Here is a 2500-nt window from a genome sequence, read left to right on the forward strand (position 1 = left end):
TATGCATGTGTGTGTTTATGCATATGTGTATTTGTATCTGTATTTGTATTTGTGTATGTGTAGGCGTGTGGGTTTGGGTGTGTCTGCTAAAACTAATCACTTCTCTCTTGAAACACTATGAACTTAAAGAATAAGATACTGCAGAGAATAACCAGGTCGAAGAGGTGGATGTAGAGGTCTTGTGAAGGTATTATGAGGCATGCAGCCTGTGATGCGAGAGCTATAGTGAGCCAAGAGGGCACGGTGTGGGTGTGGAACTACCATTGGAAGAGAATTACTTTTTCTTTTGAGGCTGTCCACACTTTTTTCCCAACAGCTTCTAATGCTCATTGGAATATTTAAATGCTTGTCTGACAGTGACTTGTAGCCTTCAAAAACTTGGGAAGGAAGTAAAGGCTGACTTCTTCTTGGCTTTGGCTTATTAGTAGAGTGGCAATTTCTGCTTCTAGCCTTTTTTGTGGCAGGTGGGTTGAGGAGGGCATCTCCTGTGCTGGCTTGGTCACGGTAGACAGACGAATTAAGAAAGCTTGGAATGTGGTCGTGGCTTAAGCAAAGGTAGACACCAGGCACCTGAACAACAAAAGCACTTCCAAAAGACTCTTCTCCTAGTTTGTAAATCTCCTGCATCTGCTCAAAAGTTACATCACTATCACCTAAGCTGGCAGGGGATATAAAGTCACCACTGCTTTGTTTCACAGGCATATGTAGTGCATTCTTCACAGGTGGAAATACCACAAAATTGTCAGGAAGACATTTCACAAAAGATGACATAACCTTCACTAATCCAGCCTGAAATTTAGTAAAGGAAGAAATGTATAATTAAAGAGAAAATTACTAATGTCATTAAATATTATCTTAACCTTAGAACAAGTAACTAATACTACTTTTGCAATAAAAAAAACATACTTCGAAGAAATTGGAATAAACTAGACTTGAACTTTACTTTTTGTCAAGATTTAGAGATCCTACGTTGCTGATCAAAGAATATACAAATCCATTGCTGGCAAGATAAAACAAAATCGACAAAAATCCTTACAATGCTTAATTATCTCCTTCTTCCTTCAATTTTTAGTCATTTCATTGTTTGCACTATTAATGATTTGCTAGCCTATTGCAAAAAGAACCATTTGTCAAATCTTTAACACACACACTCACAAATACACTCACTAACACACACACACAAGCATGCACACAAACCAAATATAAACAGGTATACATGCATGCATGCACACACACACACACACACACACACACACACACACACACACACACACACACACACACACAAACCAAATAGAAACAGGTATACATGTGCGTGTGCATGTACACACACACACACACACACACACACACACACACACACACACACACACACACACACACACACACACACACACACACACACAACACAAAATACTTACTAGAAGTAGGCAGTTTGCTGTATGAGCATCATGAATGTCCCGAGATGTTATAGATGACTGTGAGATTGCATGAGTGAGGCGGGCATGGTAGGGTCGAGCAATGGGTGTAAGACTGTGCAGTATAGCTGGAGCACCTAGGATAAGGAGACCTGTGAGAGCCCCTATATGTTGACCCCATGGGCAGCTGCTGCTTGCTACCACTCCTCCAAGACTTGTCACCACTGTTTCCCATGTTCCACGACATCCTGGCTGTCTTGATACAACCTGGAAAGCATTTGATAACATGTATACCTAAGTTTCTTTCATAAGTGTAAAAGCTCATTGCTCAATTTAGCAACCATCTTATAGATCAATATGCTTGATTCACATAACATCAAGAAAAATTTGGCTACATTGTAACACTTTTCGTTAAGCAATTAATATTAATATTTCAAATTTTCTTTTTGTAAATGTCTGATATTACTCAAAATACAAAAAATACACTGATATAATAAGATAAAATAAGTGCAACTTTTGGCACTTACCTGTAGTAGCACATTTGAAGCTAAACTTCTGATCATCTGAGTATCTTGTGCATTTTTTCGTTCTATAATTATACAATACACCAAGACATTTATGATGTCCCGCATCTGAAATAAACATTAGTAAATGATATATATCTATATCTTCTTTACTTGAAAAATATAAAGTATCAAAAGTTTTTCATGTGGTAAAAACAACTGGTATCTTACTCTATTTGTTAAATAAATGAAAGTACTTACATAATTTTGTGGTCCTAGATGGAGATGTGGATTAACTAAGAGTGCTCTTATTACCAACAGAATACGTCTGAGAATGTGAGGTTTCTGCCGAGCACGCTGAGCACCACGCACAACTCCTCCTACTATTGGACCAACCAATGATGTTATCCCAGGGGACGCTGCAACATCCTCGCACATCAGCTACGCAATGGCATTAAAACTGTTTTAGTACTGGAAATCACTCATGACTAACATAAAAATGAATTCTAGAAGTCAAGTTGGAATATCAAAAAACATGCATCTCAAGTAAAGGCAAATATAACAAAGCAGCCATAAAAT

The 2500-nt window shown here is 38.0% G+C and overlaps 1 protein-coding gene across 1 annotated transcript in view; it reads right to left on the reverse strand.

The window, feature by feature from the left end:
• The window catches only part of LOC122255951 (TAF6-like RNA polymerase II p300/CBP-associated factor-associated factor 65 kDa subunit 6L), a 9166-nt gene that overhangs the window by 48 nt on the left and 6618 nt on the right, over window positions 1-2500 (reverse strand). The window contains exons 6-9 of the mRNA XM_043020335.2: window positions 2183-2362; window positions 1946-2050; window positions 1422-1685; window positions 1-789 (exon numbers count right to left, since the gene is read on the reverse strand). The exon at window positions 1-789 is cut by the window's left edge and continues 48 nt beyond it. Of these exons, the coding sequence (XP_042876269.1) occupies window positions 124-789; window positions 1422-1685; window positions 1946-2050; window positions 2183-2362 (1215 nt within the window). The 3' untranslated portion in view covers window positions 1-123. The remainder of the gene's footprint in view (window positions 790-1421; window positions 1686-1945; window positions 2051-2182; window positions 2363-2500) is intronic.

This window comes from Penaeus japonicus, unplaced genomic scaffold (assembly GCF_977035675.1).
Source record: "Penaeus japonicus unplaced genomic scaffold, GWHDUDI00000001_assembly GWHDUDI00000036, whole genome shotgun sequence".
Taxonomy (NCBI): Eukaryota; Metazoa; Arthropoda; class Malacostraca; order Decapoda; family Penaeidae; genus Penaeus; species Penaeus japonicus.